At 49.8% G+C, this 19,913-nt stretch overlaps 1 protein-coding gene across 1 annotated transcript; it reads right to left on the bottom strand.

Annotated features, from left to right (window-relative positions):
* Nucleotides 1–69: 69 nt before the first annotated feature.
* Nucleotides 70–15,967, bottom strand: STRC (stereocilin). The gene is made up of 29 exons (XM_070582153.1): nucleotides 15,919–15,967; nucleotides 14,826–15,611; nucleotides 14,712–14,736; nucleotides 12,709–13,963; nucleotides 11,663–11,725; nucleotides 11,455–11,565; nucleotides 11,117–11,283; nucleotides 10,735–10,921; nucleotides 10,478–10,593; nucleotides 10,081–10,213; nucleotides 9,544–9,726; nucleotides 9,246–9,284; nucleotides 8,897–9,064; nucleotides 8,674–8,739; nucleotides 8,070–8,198; nucleotides 7,713–7,771; nucleotides 6,779–6,902; nucleotides 6,560–6,672; nucleotides 4,840–4,975; nucleotides 4,231–4,427; nucleotides 3,943–4,033; nucleotides 3,575–3,731; nucleotides 2,717–2,886; nucleotides 1,941–2,096; nucleotides 1,400–1,542; nucleotides 1,060–1,208; nucleotides 702–799; nucleotides 458–605; nucleotides 70–260 (listed from the first exon to the last, which is right to left on the bottom strand). Exons 1-29 carry the CDS (start codon nucleotides 15,965–15,967, stop codon nucleotides 172–174), a joined length of 5,307 nt encoding a protein of 1,768 aa, XP_070438254.1. The 3' UTR covers nucleotides 70–171.
* Nucleotides 15,968–19,913: the final 3,946 nt, after the last annotated feature.

The raw sequence follows: 19,913 nt of genomic DNA, 5'->3' as shown, positions 1-19,913 counted from the left end.
TATGGCATGCCAGGAACACTGATTCTCAGGTGGGTGGAAAGCATTAGCATTTTACCCATATTTCTCATCAGCTTCCTGAGGATAATTAGAATGCACTTCCATTTGCACTTTATTCATTATTACTTAAAGTTTCTTTCCCAACAATCTCTCTCTTTAACCATACAGACAGGCTCATAGCAGGCTGCCAAGGAAGCAGATGGTCAATGCTAGGGTCCAGCAGGGTTGCGACCAGTTCTGAAGGCCCCAGGCTGTGCTTCGACCTATAATGATACAGAAAATGGGAAGAATATCACAACTCTGCTCCTCAGGAGCCATTGATACTTGGTAACTACCTGACTATAGACCCCTTCACTCCAGGGATCTCCCTGAGTGGGTTCTATGAACCGGACAGCACCAAGTTAGGGGTCAGATTCTGAGTGAGGAGTTGGAGGGTCAAGCTGTGCTGTTGGGAACTCACTCTGCTGTTCTGGGCTCTGCTTCCCCTCATGCCGGGCCCATGCAACTGCTCGTCGCTGCTCAGGACTCAGAAAGGCCATTTGCTCAGGAGTGACAGCAACAGCCTGAACACTGGTGAGACTAGATAGCTGGGTGGGGCTGAACACCACCTGGGGGTGGGGGCAGAAATTGGTACATCCATTGTAGCTCCCACTGGGCCCTGGCTCTTTTGTGGTCACCCCAGAGCCCAGTCCATCAATGCTTACTGCAAATTTAGGAGCAGGGATGACAGAAATGGCAAGAGGGGTGAGGCCCTGGATCTGTTCCTGTAGCAGTGCTGAAAGAGCCAGGTCTGGGATCCCAGCTGTTGAAGCAAGTAGGATGGGCATCCAAACATTGTCTTATACTGGCTTTCTCCCTTCTCTTCAAACCTGAAGACCTTCTCCTCCAACTACTCTCAAAGAACCCTACCATAGACCTCCCCCAACACATCTCCAACCTCTTACCTAAATGCCTTCTCAGACTTCCACCTTAAGAATTCCAGAGCAGTCCTCTACCCAGTCCACCCATGGTATGGAAACCAACCCCTGACAACTAGCACCAGCTGTGACCCAGCCTCCCTACCTGCTATTGTGCCAATTTCAGTGAAAATCTCAGGCCCCCAGTTACTGACTGGGCCAAAACCACCAGGCAGCACAAGTAGTTGGGCCAGAACCTCCAGTTGCTCCTCAGAGCACTGGAGATGCAGGTTGCCCAAGAAGAGAGCTGCTTGGCTGTGGAAGAGTGGGAAGGAAGGGAGAAGGATTCAGTCATGGTGATAGGGTCTGTGGTCATGATATGAGGGTAGAGATGACTTCAAGTGGGGTTCTTTCCTCCATGGGACCACTCCTTCATGATCCTTCCCTCCCCAGTGAGCCCACCTTTACCTCAGCACCACCACCCACACATTCCCTCCACAGGTGACCTAAACTCCCAACTGCTGATATGCTGTAGCTCCTCTGGTCGCAGTCCACAGAGCGTGTAACCCAGTGCAGTCAGGTGAAGGAAGTCCAGGTGGCTCACATGCCGGCCACTCTGCCTCAGGAAACTGGAGACCACAACTCGGAGCTGCGGTGGGAGTGGCGGGCACAGGATAATAAGAGCAGTCATGGTTGAATTCATGGATGGGAAAGTAATTAGGGAAGTGACAAGTACTACTGGATTATATTCTTTTATTAAGACCTGAAGATCCAATAGCCATGGAGTAAGTTGAGGATCCCAAAAAAAGAAGGATGGAAAAAGAGAAGGTCTCAGGGAAAAGAGACAGGAGGGAGTATTATGTGTCCAGGGCCTCAGAGTGAACAAACCATAGAGTCCCTAAGGCCACTAGTGTAGGGTATTAAGAAAAGATAGAAAGAATGGCCAGGCAGGGTTACAGGGAAAATTCCTTAGGCTTTAGATGACCTAGAGGCCTGGATCTGTGGGGTGGATGATTGGAAGGTGGTAGGGAGGACAGAAGGTGTTACCTGGATGGAGCTCCAGTCAGCTATCTGCCCCAGGGTGCTCAGCACTCCCCAGTCCACCAGCATCAGCTCCTGTAGTTCCCGCTCTCCTAGACCTATCAAGAGCCGACCTAGCTGCAGGATCTGCTCAGGACGGAATCCCCTGGGGGGACCCCACAACTAGGAGAAAGAGAGGAACAACGTGAATGGAAAAAGCACTGGACTAGGAGTCAGAATGCTAGGTCTTAGTTTGCCTCTGACCTTAGCTGTGTAACTCTAGGCAAATCATTTGCCTTCTCTGGGTCTTTAGTTTCTTCAACTATAAAATGAGAGGGTTGGACTAAGGTTCCTCTGACTAAGGTGTTAATGAAAGATTCTAGAGTCTCAAGAGGGAAGAACAGCAGACTGTAGTCTACAAGTTCTAAACTTTTATGTGCACCGGACTCACCAGGGGTGCCTGTTAAAATGCAGATGCCCAGAACTTATCCTAGAGATTCTTCTTCAGTAAGTCTAGTATGGGACCCTGGCATCGGCATTTTAAAAACCTGCTCCCCAGATGATTTCAATACACACTAAAGTTCGGTAACTACTGCTCTAGGCCCTCTTCTCATTGCACTAGCTTCCTTTCCTCAGAATTCATCCCCTCTGACTTCCTCCTCAGGATCCAAATCCTCTAATTCTTCTATCTCCTATTTCCCACACCTCTCACCCAGCTATCCATTCTTTTGTGTCTCACGCCACCCAACCAGCTTCCTCATGTTTTTCCATCTCCAACCCCAGTTGACCTCTTCACCCCTAACCTGTTTTGCCTTGCCCATTGCTGCCCGTAGTTCCTCAGGCCCTAGTCCTGGGTCTCCTGCAAATAGTGCCAGGCAGTCCTCGAAGTCTGAGAGCTCCATCTCTGCAATCTGGGTTGCAGACCAGGCTGCTGGGAATGTCCCTCGTACATCTGCACAATTTGGCACAGGTTCTGAAGGGGGAAGACAGGGCCAGGGGGTCAGTACAGTATTAAAGTATGCCCAGAGAGCATAGATATAGATATAGATATAGATATAGATATAGATATAGATATAGATATAGATATAGATTACATATAGATGCAGTAACCCCTCCAACCTTTGGAAGACAGGGCAATGTGGTCAGTATGGGTCAAGGAATCACTACAGTGTGAAATCTGTAGGACTCAAAGGATATGAGAAAAAGTGACTGGAGAAGACAAGCCCCTCATTGTCTAGATGGAAGACTGAGGGAGTTACCCAGGGATTTGATGACAAAGCCGGATTAGAACCCAGGTCCCTAGCCTCATAGTGTCTCCTTCCTACATCCAAAGCATCTCCCCAGCAGAGAGTGCCACACTTAGCCAAGCCTAGAGCTGTCTGTCAACTGTTAACAGGGATAAGAGAGCAGGAACAGGGGAGTGCTGGGCTAAAAATGTAATGGGTTATAAATTCCCAGAGCTGTAGAACCCTAGAACTAGAAGAGACCTTGAAGATCATCCCTCTCATCCCTGTGCTTTTTACATTAGAAAACCCAAGCCCAGAGAGCAGAAGGTGTGCAAATCTGCTCAAAGGGCACAACACACCTAGAGCCCAGACTTCTGGCTGCATTGTCATGTCCTGTACACCATGCTAGATGTATGAGTATTTGGGTAGTTTCACCTGGGAGATCCTCCGCAGCAGGGCGCACAACCCCAGCTACCAGGGCTGCTTTCTTGGAAGCAAGCTGTGGCCCCCCACACAGCTGTCCAACTCTGCTCTGCTCCCAGATCTGCTGTTTCTCTAGGAGCCGCTCCAGGGTCTCTGGGCTCAAGGCCTCCTGTATGAGAAGGTAGAGGGAGGGTGGGGAGACCTGGGTAGGTCAGGGCCAGCTGCTACAGCTGTAATTCCAAAATCCTGTCCCCTTTTAGCAGTCTCTCCCACATTCAGGCTTCACCTCCTTTGCCCTCAACCTCCTTGGCCTTAGCTCCCCAGAACCAGCTCACCAGTTCCCTCTCTGCTCTTACTCCCTCCCTGTTCCTTCACCTCACCCTGGGGATCAAGGAAATAGCCTCAGTAGGTAGCATGAATACTAGGCGTCCAGCTTGCTCTACTTCATCCTGGCTCCACAACTCTGGTTTCCTGGGAGACAGGAAGAAGATCAGGGGCTTGGATGCTGAGGGATGAGAGGAAGAGGAAGGGGAAAAGAGGACATGCTAGGACTGGGAACACAGGGCTCCAAGGGACCTCAAGCATATTGAATGGGCTGCCACTGATGATGGTGGTTGAGAGGATGGGTGTAGGATAAGTTAGAATCTGAAGTTCCCAAAAGGCCATACCCAAGAATAGGCTCCTGTGATAGCAGCCATCCCAGCTCTGTAGCAAATGGCTCTCCTAGGCAGAAGCCCTGCAGCTGACTGAGATGGGCCAGCAGGATCTGTAGGGGGACCCGTCGAGTGCTCTCTATCCCCAGGAATCCAATCAAGGGGCCCAATGTCTCCAGCACTTCCCTTGAGACTGTTGTCTCCTTTGGAGCCTGGAGAGGGGCATCAGGCCTTGGGACAATGCACCTCTGACTCAGAAGACCAGACTCTTTGATCAAGACACCAAGACCTTTGACCTTCCCTCCCTCCAGCTCCCAACTCAACACCCTATGGTGTCCACTACCATTGTTCACTTTCTTAAACAATGAGTCCAGATAGGAGCAGGCAGAAAGACCAGGAAGTGGAATCCAAGGCATTTCTTGGAGTCCAAGGGATGTGGACAAGAAACATGAAGCAGGCTATCAAGGAATAGAACCCAGAGGTAGATCTAGGGGCTAGAACCTTGTAGACAAGAACCTATTTAGCAGCAAAAGTGTGGAGTTGGGCCTAGAAGACAAAAAGCATTGTCTAAGGGGTAAGAATTGCCCAGGAGGCAGCTCTGAGTTTGATAGGATGGACACTTACCAAGTTTTGTAGTGCCCTCTCTGCCAGGGCTGCCCGGTGGAGTGGTGTCAGTGCTAGCAGCTGCTCTGGAGCTCCTCGTACCAGTTCTATCACCAACATAATGGATTCATTGGACAGTCTGTCCATCAACTGGACCCTATAGCAATTTGACAACAGGGCACTCAAAACTGAGCCAAGTTGATGAGGGACCACAGAATGTCACATTACCCAGACAGGAGGTAACACCAGACCAAACCCTGTGGCCCTGGACAAGAACTGCTATTAAACAGCCCCAGATCCAATTCCCACCATATTGCTTGAAGGGAGAGAACAAAGAGAGTGACATATTTCTAGTCTTCCTGAAGAAATGACAAACAATCCTACCCCATCTAGTGGAATCAAAAGCCCCAAATATTAAGTATCATGAAAAAAATTCCCCATTTTATACATTAAAAACCAAGGTTCACAGAGATCCAATTGTGGGGTCTTACTCCCAATTCTTTTTTCCCACAGTGCCACCCTTCCTCTGCTTGTTGTGAAGAGGTCCCCTCTCATTCGTATAGCACTCTACAATCCACAAAGTTTTTTTTAGGTGTTATCACATTTGATCCTTATGACAAAATCTGGGGATAAGATAGGTATTTTTCTTATCCCTCTTTCACAAATGAGGAACTCAGGTCTGCCAACTCCTGACCCAGGATTTTTCACCTCCTCCAGGTCCTCGGCATTCTAAATTATCTCCAAGAACCAATATATTTAAACAGATTTGAATGGCTTTCTTTCTTTCTTTTTTTTTTTTTAAAAAAGGCCTTTTTCCCAGAAATCAGAAGTGACATCCTGTACTCTGCCTAGGGTTTCAAACTCTGGAACTGAGCCAGTAGCACAAAAGCCAAAAACTGTGGAAAGGCCAATAAAAATGTAAGGATGGAGTCAACTGTTTTTAACCATCGCCTCATCCCCAGGAAGACTAACACCAGCCTTTACCTACCCTGACTTATAGTTCAGATGGCAATGGGAATGGGATGGGAGTAAAATGGGAAAAGAAGCCTATGAGTGAGATACTTATCCAAGTCCTAGAATCTCTGGGTGAGGAGGAGCCTTAGGTTCATCTAGTCTTCTCTCCCCACAACTCATACTTGAATCTGTTCTACAACATTCCTGCCATGGGGCCATCCAGCATAGGCTTGAATAGCTTCAATGGCTGGGAACTCAATACCTCAGTTTTCCTCGTATTGTGCAAAAAATCTGATTTTCATTCATTGGTTCTAGTCGTGCCCAATGGGGCCATTCAGAAACATGCCAATGTATTTTCTATTTAATAGCCCCTGGGGTATTTCAAGATGTTTATCATGTTTCATATATTTTCTCTTCATCTACTCCTCTGAACACACTGAGAGCACAGTGCTTTAAGAAGACTACAACCCTCCAGGGTAGAATTGGACTATTGCTTCCCTTATTTCAGATATTCTATCTCTATTAATGTGGCTCCAGGTTATATTAAGATTGCTTGGCAGGTCACATCACGGTGTGACCACCCTTAGCTGTCCTATGCTTGGGCTATGTTCTGGGAGCCAGTCAATACATAGAGCAACTTGAAATGGAATCCCCTGCTTTGGGCTATAACTGATGTCAAGAAACCACTAGACAGAAAACCACCACCTCTAGGGCATTTCCTAAAGGCAGATCTTCTATCCCAGGTTGAACCTTCTGAGAATCCAGTATCTCCAGCTGTAATACTTACGGTAAGTCCAAGAGTATCTTCGTGTCCAGCCCACTCAGTTCTGGCCCCAGAGTTGCCAGCTCTGGCTCTGGCATTGTCATCCTCTGCTGTAGCTCTGCCCAGATACAGGCCCTCTGCGGGACAGGGTGGGGAAGCAGGGTCAGGACAGAGCTGAGCATGGGGACTGGGTTCTGTACCAAAGGTCCCTGCCTCAAACCAATGCCCAAGCAGCCCTCTCACCAGGCTCCCTCGAACCCCAGTGGGCAGTTGATAGATCATGTACACGACTTCAAGGAAATCTGCCATCGAGTTGATCTGCTGCAGAAATTCACAGGACATGCCCCCTGCCAGGGTGCCCATAGCCCTGTGGGTGTGCAGGTGGGTAGATGCTCATTCAACACATGCCACAGCCTGTCTGCTCCTTGATATCAACACTCTAAACACAAGTACAGATGTTCATTTATGGTAATTTACAGTTTAAGAAATGTTTTTCCATAGATATTTTCATTGGCTCCCCACAACATCATTGCTTTTTTTTGTCAGAGAAGAAAATAAAGATTTATAGAGGTCAAGTAACATTCCCAACATCATTCTACTAGAAACATGGTAAACTGAATCTAGAGCCACGTACTCACATTCTGAAGCCCCTGGTTCTTGTACTGTGAGTGGAGGTAAGGTGATACTTACTTATTGCTGTTTGGCCAGTGGCTCTGAAGTCACTTTGGATTTGACTAATAACAGCAAATGTCTATTGGGAGCTTATACTGGGTCAGGCAATGTGTTAAGGACCTTATATGCCTTATCTCATTTAATCTTCATAACAACTACCTGTGAGGTTGGCACCATTTTAATTCTTATTCTACAGAAGAAAAAACTGAAGTTTAGAGAGGTTAAATGACTTGCCCAAGATCACAAATAAGTGACAGGGCCTGGATCTGAACCCAGGTCTTCTGAATCCCTTAGATCCAGTCAGGATAGGTATGGTGCTATGGAAGGGAAGGAGGGTGAGGAGAAGAGGAGCCAGGAGAATGGCCCCAGGTTAGGACCATGCAACATTCATCCTCATATCCCCCACTGCGTATCATGTGGTACCTGGCACATTACCACGGGGCACACGGTAAGTGCTCAAAAATGTTAGTTGAATTAAACTCACTGCTCAACACAAGTTACTCACTGCAGATTCCTGAGGGTAAGGTTGGTGGGCACCTGCATCTTCTTCCAGAGAAACTGTGCCTACAAGAGAAAGAAAGAAGAGCCGCTTCCCAGCAGAGATATTGCCCAACGACCTAAGGTGCCTTGGACAGTCCTGCCGCTCCATCCTGTGGGTCCCAGCAGCCTCCTACTCTCCCAAATGCCCTCTCAGAGAGTGAGAGGGAAATGGAGGAATATGGAGGAGGGGAAAAGAAAGGGCAAAGCAAGTCACATTATAAGGGATTCTAGGGATAAGGCACCCAATCTAGGGCTGAGGGATGGGTAAAGGAGGTGGGATATATTGAGAGAGGGGAGTTCTTGGGTTCGTGGGGAGAATTACCTGCTGCTCAGACCAGGGAAACTCCCGGTAGCGCCTTCGGTCAGCCAGAAGAGCCGCGGAGTCCAGTTGTAGCAGCTTTAGTGGGAGCAGGGGAAGCAGGCAGTCTGGCCAGATGGTGGGGATGGGCAGCTGGTGGGGATGGTGTAGCAGTGTAGTGATAGGTGAGAGGGTTTGGACTCAGCCCTCAGAGAAAGCGAACCATGGGGGCAGAAAGGTAACAAGCGAGGATAAGTGTGGAATGGCATGTGCCACTATAGCAATGCACATCTGAGAGCCCTCACAGTAAAGGCGGTTGTGGTAAGTGTTGCTGCTATTTAGGCACCTGAGATAGGTTCCTTAGCCTCTCTGAGCTTTGGTCGCTTTATCTGAAAGCAGTGTGGTTGGCCCGGAAGATTTCTGAAACCCTCTGGCTTCAACGTTCTAGGACAGCGTGGATCATGCTGTCCTGCATCTGAAACTGGGAAGAACAGCTAACGTCTTGGTGGGTACAGAGCTACCCTGAACTCTCAGGGCCACTGCACGGGGAGTGTGTGATGCAGCACCAGCCATAAGGAACTAGCCCTAGGACCTACAGAGGAGCTTAGTCAGGAGATCCCACACATACCTGACCAGGGACACACACAGCTGCACCGGCACCTGTTGTACCCATGTTTTTAACTCCATTTTTCACCTGCATGAGAATTGGCAGTGTTCATGTGTGTGTGTGTGTGTGTGTGTATAAGGAAGTGGGGAGGTTTGGGAGGCCTTCTCTGACCACAGGGAAGATGCCCTCCTCCCAACCAGAGCCCACATCCCCAATTGTCTCATCTTCCCTGTTGCTCTCATACCCGAAAGGTCTGCAGCAGTGCTGCAGTCTGGCAGTCTGAGAGACGTGACAGTTCAGGGGCCAGGCAGGAACAGGCCCCAACCAGAACTCGCCTAGGGATGGCCTGGAGGGTCTGGGAGCTGAGGCCTGGCAGCAGAGGGTGTAAGGAGCAGAGTTCCTCCAGGGACAGCTGGGGAGCAAGAGAGACAAGGGGCCTGAAGAAGAGGGGCAGGGTGGTGGGGAAGACAACAATCACAGGACATCAAGGCAGCAGGTATGAGGAGACCTGAGAGGGAAGAAGGGACAGATGCAGGAACCAGGGAAAAGGGGGACAGACTTCTGGGGGATGTTGAAAAGTTGCTGCTACTCACGCCGTGCCTAGGCAGCAGCCGTTCAAGCAGTAAGAGAGCCTAAGGTGGGATGAGACAGGAAACAGCAGCTCTCAGGTCCCTAGGGCCTGCCCTCCAAAACTCCCAGCTCCCTCTCTACCACCTGCAGTGATCAAACTGGCTCAGGGCTCTTCTTGATCTGAGGAAGGGGAATGAGGAAGTCCTCCTTGGGACAGAGGAAAAGGAGACTTCATGGGGGTTGATGGTATCCCTGAATGTAATTCTCTTGGCTGGGGTTCCAGGGGGTAGAGGGTGGATGCAGGGAGTGAGATGGGCCCACCTGGGCAGGTGTGACACTGGTTCCCTGCAGGGCAGGGAGCATGGCTCTAAGCTGGGGCTCTGAGAGCTCCTGCAGGAAACGGAGGCCCAGCTGAGGGAAGAGAGGGGCCCAGACCCGCAGCTCCCGGGGACTCAGCACAGCTCCTCCAGACGAGCGCAACACCCCCAGAAGTTCATATGCCACCTATAACCAAAGAAGGTTTGGGACAGGAGAGAAAAGACAGGTGAACAGTAAACCTTCTCCCTAATCCCACATCTGGATTTCCCAGGGCCTTGGCTAGGGCTTGGAAACAAGGATAGGACAGGCACAGATTGGGTTCAAGATGTCAAAGGGTATGTTTGGGGCATCATAGACCAGATAGGGTAGGGTCAGGAAGAGGAGGTAACAGATAAGAATGGCCATGGAGTAAGTAATGGAGGTGGCAGAGGTCGGGGGAGAGCTGGCACCACTGTACTCAAGCTTAGTTGAGATGACTGGGCAAGTCACACAGACCCAAGGAAAGCCTGGAGTCTTGTAGGCCTGTGCCAAAGGGCTCACCCGTCCTTGTGGGCTGAGGGTCCCGTTGGCTGCACATTCCAGCAGCCCCCGTTCTACCGGCCCCATTGGATCATTCAAGGGTACCAGGCTCTGCAGCTCCTCAGGGCTCAGGAAACAGGCGAGGGGCCCCAGCCTGAGGAGGACATGAAGCTGGCCTAAATGCGGTCACTGAGGCTGGTACTAAGGCAGGGACCATGAGGGTACTTGGAGTAGGCACTCTGACTACTAACCTAGGAAATGTGAGCGCTATAGATAGGCCTCTCTCCTGGAGCCCTACACTGCCTTGGGCCACTGCCTACTGTCTTGCCCCTTCCTTCCTAGGACCCCAACCCACCATGGCAGCTGTACTTGTCTCTCCTCCACTCTGGCCTTGATCACTGATCCCACAACCACTCACCTGCGCACCTGCTCCTCTCCATCCTGGACACTCTGGTTCACCAGGCTGCGCAGCACATGTCGGGCGTGCCCTGGCCCAAGACCTGCCGCTGGCCAGCTATCTTCCAGGGCCTGGATCTGAGATGAGGGGAGGGGTCAGCTTGTGTTGGGGTCACTGTAGGACATTTGCTGGGAGGGGCTCACTAGCAGACATGCCACTGATTCCTGTCCCACCTAGCAGAAGATGGGCTAGACAAGTTAAGAGAATCATTCTCATACCTGGTGAGGGCTGAGCTGCAGAAAGTTCTCCAGAGGGAGGTGGGGGAGCAGGGGCAACACTGCCCACAGAAGCTCCTGGGGCCAGGCGGGAACTTCCCCAAACAGCTCAGGGGCCAGCAGTCGCCTTGCCAGAGCCTCCTTCTGTTCAGGTCTCATTCCTGGGCTGTAATCCCGGATGGCAGCCAGCCTGGGGAGAGCAATGGGTCTTAACCCTTGACCCTGTTCCAAACTGTTGTCCCCTGGCTCTCTACAGCTCTGCTGTCATAGATAGGAAAGAGGTTCTCCCTAGTTTCAATGGAGACAAGCACAGGAAGGGGCTGCTCTAGGTGGTGGGGTTGGCCTGACTCTGACAGGATCAGGAGGAATGGTGTGGGGTCCTTACACGCTGTCGTTGGCCAACAGGGATGGTGGAAAGCGCATCAGGTCAGAGACAGCCAAGAAGGGGATGAGCGGTGACAGGTCAATGAAGAGCTGAGAGGTGAGGCGTGGGTAACGCTGGAGCAGCAAGGCTGTCAGGCGACCCAGGGCCTGTTCCTCAGATGGTGGTACCTGTTGGGGCACAGGAAGGGATACTGGCTCTGGAGATGCTCAGTATCCTTGCCATCTCCTCTCTTGAGTTCCTCCTTGCACTGGGGCAAGCCCCCTGCACACCAGGTTCCAGGTGCTCTTGATTCCTAGATTTCGCCCTCCACCCTTGTTCCTCTCTCCCTCTATGCCCACCTGCAGCTGGGCCCAGGAACGGTGCATGAGCGTCAGGAAGCCCTGAGCAGCCTCCCTCTCTGCTGAAAGCACCAGCTGCTGGAGATTTTCCGGTGGCATGTGCAGATACGCCTGGGAGTAGGAGGTCATGGTAGGTATGACCTCACTGGGCAGGGAACTCAGGCCACAGATGTCACCCAGTCCACCCATGTGCCCCTCCATCTGTTACCTGCACTAGAATCTGCAGGGCCCAAACACTCTTCTCTCTCTGAAGCAGATCCCATAGCACAGGCTAGTGGGGAGACAGACAAGACACCAAGAGAGCTGTCTCCTTTGTCCCTCCTGAAGCTTCCCCAGGCACTCCAACTCCCCTTGCTAGGATGCTTGTCCTTCATCTGAAGCTAGTATGTGTGTCTCCTCAGATAGTAAACTCCTTTAGGTCAGGGACCATGTCTCTAACTTCTCTTATATCCTTTCCCATGCCAGATCCATAGCTGGCTCAATAAATACTTTAGATCTGAATGAAATTACTATGAGTCTGTGTCTAATTCCATTTCACTGGTCCCAGAGCTTGAGAAAGGAGGGTCCTAACATGGAGTAAGGAATCTTTGTATAACCTACAGAACCCAGCAAGCTGCCTTCCACATAACGGGCACTTGATGAATGAATGATGATATTCACATATTCTAGCCCCTTCACACTACAGAGAAGAAACTGAAACCCAGAAAAGCTGAATTAAATGACTTGCCTAAGACCATGCTAATTTGTGGCATAGTTGAACCTGGAATCCAAGTCTTTTGATTTATAGTCACCCTGAATTTTTCTCATTTCGGCCTTATCTTCCTGTATTTTGCCAGCCTCCTGTACCTGTCTAGGGACAGAATTATAGCCCTCTAACTTGATCCCTTTCCTTTCTGCAGCAGAAAGGGGGAGAGTCAAAGAGTCAGAAAGAATAATGAGATAACATTTATTGCATATTTATGTATCATGCACCATGCTAAGCCCATAGCATGTATTGTCTCATGTAAACCTTCCAGCCATGCTAAAAGAGTGGCACCATTATTGTCCCCCATTTATAGATGAGAAAAATATTGCTCAGAGAGGTTAAATAACTTGTCCGAGGTCCATCATAGAACTAGGATGTGAACCCAAGCCTATCTGACTCCAGAGCTGTGTGCTTAGACCACTACGCTATACTACTGCATCAGTATTAGAGAATTCTCCTGGAGGCCCATCCCCCTGTTTCAGAAGCTTTCACCTTGACAGATCACTCACGCTGAAGCAGGCCAGCAGCTCCATCTTGCTTATACCAGAGCTGGGGCTGGTAGTGGGTTCAAAGCCTGGTAGGGTCGGGTGCTCCTCCTGTTCCAGGTATTCCCCAACCGTCCGCAGCATGCTTCGCCGGCCCTCTGGGCGGAAGGCATCCCAGAAGGAGCAGTTGTCTGGGAGACTGGAGAGCATCAGGGCCTGACCCAGCATCCCCTGGGCCTCAGTCCCTCCGGCCCCTGGACCCAGGAGGAAGGTCAGCAGGCGCAGGAGATAGTGTAGGCGTGTGGAGTGGGCAAGGGCTGGCACAGAGGACTGACAGCGTGGCAGTTGGGATAGCATGCCAAGAAGAAAGGGGCCTGGGGCCAAGCAGAGTGGGGAGGGTCCCAGTGGTGGCAGGGAGGGCAGAAGAGGGCCCAGTAGCCCCTCTAGGAAGCAAGTGTCATTGCCCCCACGACTGATCCTGCACTGGCCTGCTAGCCAGGGCCAGGAGGGCACCAGGGCCTCATACATGGTGTCATTGGCACACACCATCATCAAGAAGCTGCCCCCATCTGGGCAGCGTTCCCCACAAGGTCCAGTGTGGCAGGGTGGGGAGGCAGTGACATCTGGGGTGGGGCCCAGGCACACATGCTGAACCCAAGCCTGATTGCTAGGGGGCACAGCCTGAAGACTTGCCTCCCCACACAGCCGCTCAGCCCACAGAGTCTCGTTCTCCAAGAAGCAGCCCCAGAAGATCTCTGGTGTGAGGGGAACAGGGGGCAGGCCTTCAGGGCAGCTGGTGGGAGGTGGGAGCAGGCCAGCACAGAGCCGCTTCACCAGGCGGCGGATGGGGCCGGACAGGGTTGAAAAGGAGACGCTGCTACAGATTGCCTCCAGGAACTGATTGGGAAACTGGTCATGGCAGGCCTGTAGCCAGCCTTGGGCACCTGGTGCCCATGAGACTGCATACCACACAGCTGTCTGGCAGATGGCAGCGGTGCTGGGAGGGGGCTGAGGGGTGACAGGCTTGGCATGCTGGCAGAGTAACTGGATGGAGAAGTTGGAAATGCTGTAGGGTGGTGCTGGGCCTGAGTGGTTCTCGCAGAGGGCCTCCACAGAGATGGCTCGCCGTTGGCGAGGGCTGATGTGGGCTGAGGGCTGGGAAGCCCTGGGCAGAGGTACACCTGTGCTCAGGCAGTGGAGGAGGGCAGGGGGTGGGGGTGGCGATCCAGACAGAAAGCCCAGCGCCTGGACATCCCAGGAAATGTTGTGCCGGATGCCCCTGGGTGCAGAGGGAGGAGCAGGCAGGATCTGGTCAGTTTACATTTCTTCCAGTTGAAGACTCTGACCCTGGCCCAGAGCCCTGCAGGGGGTTGGGTGGCAAGCGTAGGCTTTTCCAAAAGTGAGGTCCCTGGGAGTATAGGTGTTACTGGTTTAAATACTAGGACGGGGGAAAAGGGAGAGAGATCTGTCCTGCCAAGGCCCAAAATCACCCGGGAGCAGCCCAATTGGAGTCCCTTCCATCCACCTGGCCCCCTTCTTCCTCCTTTCTTTGTATGCCTTTAGGCAGCTTAAACACAACCTTCAGTTGGCCTCATATCAGGAGATCTGCCCAGCAATTGAATGTGTCTAACTGCTCTGGCACTGTTGTGCTGAAGTAGTAAGGGGTGGAGGAGTCCAGTCTTGTCCTTTCTTTCCATGCCCCATCTTTATTAGCTAACATTTATTGAGCACTGTGTGCCAGATGCAGTTCTATGTGGTTTACACATACAGTATCAACTCACTGAACCCCTTACAATAACTCTGCAGTAACTAATATTATCCATATTTTACACATGGGGAAACTGAAGCATCGAATGAGAATATAACTTGCCCAAAGTCACATAGCTAGAAAGAGGTGGAGCTGGGACACCAACCCAGTTATACTCCAAAACCACTAAACCACACGCCTCCCATCAGCTTCCTCTTCCATTCTGGAGGCTGATAACTTCCCAGGCCCAATACCTTAGAACTCCTCTCCTGTTACTTACCATAAGAGCAGCTGCTGAAGGTTGCCTAGAAAGGAAAGGGTAAGGAAAAGGACTACCCCAATCTCACCCCTTCTTGCCCTGCCACAGCCCAGTCCCAGACCTGGCAGCACTCACCTCCCTGGCACTGCCCATTGGCATCAGGCTCTGGTTGCCCCAGAATGGAAAAGACCTCATCCTGCAGGGAGTCAGTGATACGGAGCAGTCCTTCCTGGAAGGCAGCATAGAGGGGGGCCCCCACTGTGCGCAGCAAACCTCCCCAAAGAGCCTCCTCAGAGCCCAGCTCCCCCATTGGGGTGAGCAAACCCAACAAACCCTGCAAAAAGTGCGGGACTGGTTCCCTCCCATTGAGGCCTGTGACATTTGTGGGGTCCATACTGGGCTGCACCTGCACCAGGGCCTGCCAGCGTGTACCCTCTAATAACAGCAGCAAAGAAGGCAACCAGTCAGCAGCGAGGACACAGTCAGAGGGGCCATCACGGGTACATGGGGCCCGGGTAGGGGTAGGGGGTCCCCTGGGAACTAAGGCTCCCAGCAGCACCTCTGCAAGTCCACCCAGCACACCTGCCTGGTGCCCCAAGAAGTCCCGGGGTGTCTGTTCCTGTCCAAGCAGTGCCAACACATCCCCTAGGAGCCCTAGAATTGGCTCCCAGTCTGGGCTGCCTCTCAGTGTCACTAGGAAATCATGGAGCCGGAGGGCAGGGGGCTGGAGAGGTGGGGGCTCTCCCATTGGTCCCTCCCCCATTCTCCCAGGCTCAAATGAAGAAGAAACGTTGGCCAGGAATGCAGAGAAACGTGAGTGGCTGAAGGACCCCTGGGGAGCCTGGTCCAGAGTAGAGAGCAATGACTTCAGGAGGGAGAGACCAGGGTCCAGGGACTGAGGCCCAGTAGGGGCCAGAGTCACTGTAAGGAGAAAAACCAGAGGTCACTAAAGGGAAACAGCCTAGAACCTAAATGCAGCCCTGTCCTGGAGGTCAGCCCTGGCCTTGATCTAGAGATGTGGTGAAGGAGATGGTGAGCTGAATCCCTTTCACCAGCCTACAGTGAGTCTTGGCCTGCTTTCTTAAACCTCATTTTCTCCCTTAGCTCCAGTCTCTGCCCCTCTTCCTTGCCTCTTTATCTTTCACCTGACCAGTTAATCTCTGCACTCTTAAGTCTCTTCCCAGCAACCATCCCTTTCATCCCTAGCCCTGCTCACTGTTCCTCTCACCTGCATAGGACAGCAGCAGCAGCAGCAGGGGCCAGAGGCTCAGAGCCATGTTTCCAAGTGAGCTCTGGTACTAGAGGTGAGTTCTGCTTATTCTCACCTTGTGCGGGATAGCCAGGTGAGGGCAGGGCCCTGCATGCAGTTTGAGTCTCCACTGACACTGTAGTGTGGTCTTTCAGGAAACAATATCTGTAACCTGACAGCAGGTTTGCCACCTGAGCCACTGAATACCTGATCCTTTGGCTTTGGAGAAAGGTGTGCTTCTGTGAGAGGGATGAATGATAGGAGATCCCAGGGGGCCCTCGGAGGAACTCAAGGAGATAGCTTCAGTTAGGAGCCAGGATGCAGGTAGGAGTAGGCAGACACGGAGATGGAGAACTGGAGACCCAGGGTATAATCTGGGGGCTCTGAAGAAAAATACAAAGTGTCTTTGTACAAAGATAAAAAAGAGGTAAAAGAAAGTAGGATTTGAGGGAATTGAGGAAGAAATGGGGCCCAGGAGAAAGGAACTGGGCAACCAGATGTAAACAGAGAAGAGAAATGAAGACAAAGATCCGATCCAAGGATGGATCTTTCAGGAGCAGGAGAGTTGTTTTTGATTCAGTACCCAGACCCACAAAATGTTAAGAGCTAGACATGACTTCAGAGATCACCTAGACAAAACCTCTCATCTTATGGATAAGGAAATAGACACAGAGGTGTGACTTGCTCATTAGGACAGTCAGATGTTTGGATTTGCCTTCTGGCTCTCATGCTGTGGCCTACAGGAAAACCCTATAGAAAATTCTGAGCTGAGAAAAGAGATAAACTAGATTAAATCACTGTGCAAGGGGGCTACTCCCCACACACACACATATAAATGTACAGAGAGAAAGAGAGAGAGAGAGAGAGAGAGAATGAGACAGAGAGAGAACTGCTCATAGATCAGAGAGGTCCCATTCAAAATAATCTGGTCTGATCAGGGTGAGAAGTTTTTTCTGCCCCCTATTTACATATCCCCAAAGGCCTTTACCTGATACCAGCTCTAAACAGTAATTCAACACTGAGACTCCACTTAAATCTTTATTCTGTCCCTCTTTTCTTAGAACTGTCCTCTATTCTATCCCCCAAACCCACATGTTCAAATCCATTATTAATACACTTCTGCCCTAGAAGCTTTCCTTAGGATCATAGAATTTTAGAGCTGGAAGGGACCTGAGGAATCCTCTGGTAAAAACTTCTCATTTTATAAATGAGGAAATTGAAGCCTAAAGACATAGAAAGACTTGGCCCGGGCCACAAAAGGAGTTGAGGGCACTGCTAGGATTTTCCAAGGTAAGTCAAAAGTTGGGACCAGTGAAATAATCTATTGTGACACTTTACCAATATTTCTCCTTTGCCCATCGAAGGTCCTACATCTAGTCTGAGCAGAGAAGAGAAACAGGAAGAATATGGCCTGGGTTCCCAAAGCTCTCAAGCTTCTGGTTCCAGCTCATCCTGCAATCCACATGAATTTCTGCCTTTGGTTTATAATAACCCTCTTATGATAAATTCCCCCTTCCCCCTTTTTTTTTGCTAATATGGTAGCAAAAAATAAGATGGCCTGGGTTCAAATCCTGGCTCCAATATTTACTAGCTGTGTGTCCTGGGCTGTTTCTAAACCACTCTGTGTCACAGTGTTCTTTTCTGTAGAAAGGAGAAATACTAGTATGGAGTTGTTGTGAGCATTAAATTAGATAATGCATTTAAAGTACTTAGCACAGTATCTAGCATTCATTTCAACAAAGAGTAAGCACCTTTCATGTGCCAGGCACTGGTACAGAATAAACATTCACCAAATGTTACTACTATTATTATTAGACTAGCTCAACATGAATTATTTTATTTGAAACTAAAGAGTCCCAATTAATACAGAAATTGTGACCAAGAAGTAGTATCTTGAGTGAAAGACCCTTAGAACAAGTATGAAACTGGCTGAGTCAAGCAGAGAGGGGAACAATAAGGACTCCCTCAACCCAAGAGGGGGAATTCCTGGCAGGTCACATGATGATGTAGCAAGCAGTTAGGTTAAGCAATCCTGTTGCTGCCAAGGATTCAGACTATGGGCCAACTGAGGGTGAAGTACTTAGGGCTTACAGCAAATATATCAGGCTGTTTCATATAAGCAGGTTACTGCTTATAGTTTGATAAGTTCAACAAGAGTGAGACAAGTTCTAATCTATGGATGATCAAATGGGAAGAGAGAAAAACAGAACCAACAAACTGAAATTGCAAGGGTCCAGAACAAGAAATTAAACATGTGTCTTGCTAAAGTGAAATAGATAACATTGGTGGGATGATTGGAAGGCTCTGTGATCTGGCAACTGGAATGGAGATACCTGGGAGGAGCCAAAGGAGTTGAGAATTCTGAAACATCCTCACTGTCTCAAACCTCCCATAGGTCACTCTCTGCCTGACAAGAACAGATGCCTCCCTTTGCATAAAGTACAATGATTTTTCTTCCTTTGGGGTTTGCTTTTGTAACTGAAATATATATTGTTCACTCATTATCCAAGCATTCCCCACATTTCCCACTCCCTTGCAGTTAGGTGGGGTCAGGTGATTAGTTCTGGACAATGGATAGTGAATGACACTCCAGCCATCCCTTCCCTGTTGAAGTAACCTAAAAACTGCATGTTGAGATGGCAGTGTCACAGGCCAAGTAGCCTAAAGCTCCAAATTATCGCACAGCATTTACAGTCGATTCTCATTATTTGCAAGTTTTGAATTTGTGAATTTGCCTACTCACCAAAATTCATTTATGATCCCCAAATCAATACTTGGTGGTGGTCTAGTGGTTAAGATCTGATGCTCTCACTGCCACACCAAATTGTTTCCCTGTCAGGGAAGTACACTACCCGTTTGTCAGCTGTCATACTATGTTGGCTGCTTGTTGCTGTGATGCTGAAAGCTATGCCACTGGTATTTCAAATACCAGCAGAGTATGTGAATGGTGGAGAGCTTTCAGAAGAGCTTCCAGACTAAGACAAACTAGGAAGAAGGACCTGGCCACCCACTTCCAAAACAACTGGCCATGAAAACCCTATGAATAACAGTGGAGCATTGTCTGATATAGCACCAGAAGATGAAAGGATGGTGCAAAAAGACCAGACAGGGTTCTGCTCTGCTATACACAGGGTCCCTGGGAGTTGGAATTGATTCCACTAGCACAAAAAAACAAATTACAGTCAATTCTCATTATTTACAAGTTCTGTATTTCTGAATTTGCCTGCTCACTAAAATTTATTGTGACCCCCAAATCAACACGAGGTATTTTCACAATTATTCACAGACATAGGTAGAGTGGTGAAAAATTTGAGTCACTCCACGTGTATGTTCCCAACTGAGGTCAAACAAGTCAATATTATGCCTCCTTCACATACTGTAAATAAGTGTCCTTTTCATGGTCTAATTAGTGCCACAATTTTTCATTTCTGTTGGTGATTTCAGTTTAAAATGACCCCCACTAGACTCCCTGGGTATCTTTGGTAAAAGCAACCCTGCTGCAGCAGAAGGACACAAGTAGCCCACACAGGGGCCACTCCTGGAACATTTGGACTGATGACAAGAGGGAAGCACACTGCTGGGCCTCAAAAGGCATCTCTTACATAAGGTCACTTCTCCAAGATCAAGAGACATAGCTGACTCACCTAATATATAGATATAAGCACAGAGAAAGAGGCATAATGAAGAGGAAAAGGAATACGTTCCAAGCAAGGGAACAGGACAAAACTCCAGAAAAAGAACTAAATGAAACAGAAATAAGCAATCTACCTGACAAAGAGTTCAAACAAAAACTCATAAGGATGCTCACTAATCTTGGGAGAAGACTGAATGAACACAGTGAGAATGTCAACAAAGAATTGGAAAATAAAAAAAGAACCAATCAGAAATGAAGAATACTGGGGCCAGCCTGGTGCGCAGCAGTTAAGTTCACATGTTCTGCTTCAGTGGTCCAGGGTTCACTGGTTCAGATCCTG

Source organism: Equus przewalskii, chromosome 1, assembly GCF_037783145.1.
Source record: "Equus przewalskii isolate Varuska chromosome 1, EquPr2, whole genome shotgun sequence".
Lineage (NCBI taxonomy): Eukaryota > Metazoa > Chordata > Mammalia > Perissodactyla > Equidae > Equus > Equus przewalskii.
The sequence above is the reverse complement of the archived record's forward strand: the minus strand, read 5'-3'. Positions and strand labels throughout refer to the sequence as shown.

Coding starts and splice junctions, on each gene's coding strand:
- STRC (XM_070582153.1), bottom strand. CDS start 15,967: ATGGCTCTGAGCCTCTGGCCCCTGCTGCTGCTGCTGCTGTCCTATGCA. Junction 10,922..11,116: donor CTGTTGGCCAACGACAGCGT/GTAAGGACCCCA, acceptor TGCTCTCCCCAG/GCTGGCTGCCATCCGGGATT. Junction 6,903..7,712: donor CTTACCCTCAGGAATCTGCA/GTGAGTAACTTG, acceptor GCACACCCACAG/GGCTATGGGCACCCTGGCAG.